Source organism: Leuciscus leuciscus (assembly GCF_965113295.1).
Source record: "Leuciscus leuciscus genome assembly, chromosome: 25".
NCBI classification, from domain to species: Eukaryota; Metazoa; Chordata; class Actinopteri; order Cypriniformes; family Leuciscidae; genus Leuciscus; species Leuciscus leuciscus.
In genome coordinates this window covers 30201109-30203844 of record NC_138724.1, presented here as the reverse complement: position 1 = coordinate 30203844, position 2736 = coordinate 30201109, and the positions used below count along the sequence as shown (strand labels likewise).

General features: G+C 36.9%; 1 protein-coding gene across 1 annotated transcript in view; it reads right to left on the bottom strand.

The window, feature by feature from the left end:
- The window catches only part of szl (sizzled), a gene marked incomplete at its 3' end in the record, with an annotated part of 2906 nt that extends 434 nt beyond the window's left edge, over positions 1-2472 (bottom strand). The window contains exons 1-3 of the mRNA XM_082160756.1: positions 1817-2472; positions 934-1103; positions 750-842 (exon numbers count right to left, since the gene is read on the bottom strand). Coding sequence (XP_082016882.1) covers positions 750-842; positions 934-1103; positions 1817-2157 — 604 coding nt within the window. The 5' untranslated portion in view covers positions 2158-2472. The remainder of the gene's footprint in view (positions 1-749; positions 843-933; positions 1104-1816) is intronic.
- Between the last annotated feature and the right edge of the window lie 264 nt (positions 2473-2736).

Here is a 2736-nt window from a genome sequence, read left to right as displayed (position 1 = left end):
GAAATTATGACATGCTTAGTCATAATTATAAGTTAAAAAGCCGAAGTTAAGACGTACTAAGTCATTATTCTAACTGATTCATAATTATGAGATTAAGAAAATCGAAATTGTGACATAAACAGTCATTATACCAAGTCATAATTATGACTGACTTAAGACAAAAAGAAGAAATTATGACATCAAAAGTTGAAATTATGTCAAATATGACATTAAAAATGTAAGTTATGGCAAAGTTTAATGACATACTAAGTCATAATTATGACTAAGACTTAATTATGACAAAAAGAAGAAATTATGACATAAAAAACGTAATGTTACAGCATTAAACATTTTAACTATAACGGAATTATGACACAAAATCATTATGACATACTTAGTATGTCTTAACTTCGACTTTTTATCTTGTAATTATGACTAAGACAAAGTCTGAATTATGACATAAAAAGTTGAAATTATGAGATAATCGAAATGATGACATACTGAGTCAAATATGAGATAAAAAGTTATGACATGCTAAATTATAATTATGACTTTTTGTAGTAATTCCAGGTTTTTGTCATAATTATGACTTTTTGTAATAATTTGGCCTCTTTAATGTCATAATTTCGACTTTTCATCTGATAAATATGACTTAGTATGTCATAATTATGATTTACCAAAGCATGATTACCACATCGCAGGCCTTTAACATGTCAATATGTCATACATGTCATATATATATATATATATTAATAATAATGAGCACTAACCGAAGTGGTTGAGGCAGAGAGCGTCCAGCACGGTCTTCAGAGACGGCGCTTCCTCCACAGACGGGCAGCTTTGACACACAGGCTGAGGGAACTCTACACACACACACAGACAGATATACGGTTAGCTCAGTGCATGTGTGTGTGTGTTGGTCAGTGTGTGTGTGTGTGTGTGTTCTCGTCTCACCTTTAGAGAAGGCACTGATGTGTTTGGGCAGTGGTGTTAAACACGTGTCGTCCTGTGCAGGGAAGCGTTCACAGTCCAGGGCTTCGGGCCACGCGTGTCCCTGACAGGCTAACACCGGTGCGCAGCTCTCCCTCACGGCCACACACACACTCCGACACGGCTGGATGAACCTGCACACACATCACACACATCACTACACCATTCATTTACACACTCAGATCGTTTCAGATGATGAAACTGAAGGATTAATAATGACTAAATCAATCACAATGTTGCTTGAAATCATTTTTTAGTGCAAAAACATTTTACTACATATTTGTTTGATAAATAATTATTTAATTTTTTTTACATTTTAAGAACCTGATTAATTTATACGTTCAGATAATTTCAGATGATAAAACTGATGATAAACAATGAAAAAATCTATCAGTATGTTGGCTGAAAAAAAAACGCCTTGTAAATTTGACTATATTTTTGAATATAAAATGACACATTTTTAAATGTAAAACTCATGCAAACATGATTTTTTGAGACATTTTCAGTACATGATTCAGTTATGCGTTCAGATCATTTCAGATGATAAAACTTTAACGATGAATAATGAAAAAAAATCAATCAACATGTACATTTTACTACATATTGTTCAATTAAAAAATTGTGCAAGCATTATTTTTTGTGTGACAGTTTTAGTAGGAGATTAATGTATACGCTCAGATCATTTCAGATGTAAATATACAATGAAAAAAAAAATCTCTCAATCCATTGGCTAAAATCTGCTTAAATTTAAAAAAAAACACGTTGTGAATTTGACAACATATTTTTAAATGTAAAACTCGTGCAAGCATGATTGTTTTGCAGTTGTGTGTTTGAGTGATGAGCGTACCTGTCGAGGCAGACGGGCGCCACGAGCGAGCACACGAAGGCCCGGGCCTGTGGATGGCAGCCGGTGTGCAGCAGCGTCCTCCAGTCCTCCGAGCGAGGAACCGCTTCATCCAGGCTGGTGTGACCCAGCAGGTTGGGTAAGCGCATCTCCGAGTACGGGACGTCCTGGCAGACGTTCATCTGGAGCGGGACGGGGACGCAGCGAGTGGTCTGGCCCAGGTCGAAGGCCCCGGCGTGGGCCCCGAGAGACACGAGGAGCAGCAGACACGAGAGATGCATGATGGGTGAGTGAAGCAGAAGCGGGAGAAGCCTGTCTTTATATAGAGGCGTTATCAAGCACATCTGAGGGCCAGACAGGAGATAATGGGCCCCAGACGGGGGGGTGCGAGGGGGGACATTACATACACAATCAAAGAGACGCACTTAACCTCCGTTTGCTGAGGGAGAGGCACAGATACAGCGTGCAGACTTTACTTCAGCTGACGTTTCTGGAGTCATTCATTCACGTGTCAGTTTAAGATGATAAAACCCAAACTATCAGTCAGTGTGTTCGTTGAAATCTGCAGTTTTCTACTTCTCTCTGAGTTTCACTACATATTATTCACTAAATTATTTGTGCAAACATTTTTAGTGTCTATTGTTCTGATTTTTAATCAAACGTAATGCTAAATAATGAAAGAATCAAGCTGAGATCTGCTGCAATTTCATGCAATTTAGTCAAAATCACTCTTTATTTGAGCAAACATGTTTTTGAGATTTTTAGCACATCATTCGTTTATTTGTTCAGATCATTTCAGATGATAAAACTCTGATAATGAATAAAAATATCAATATGAAATCTGCTGCCATATCTTGTAATTTAGTCAAAATCACTCTCTAAATTTCACAACATATTTTTTAATAAAATATTTGTGCAAACAC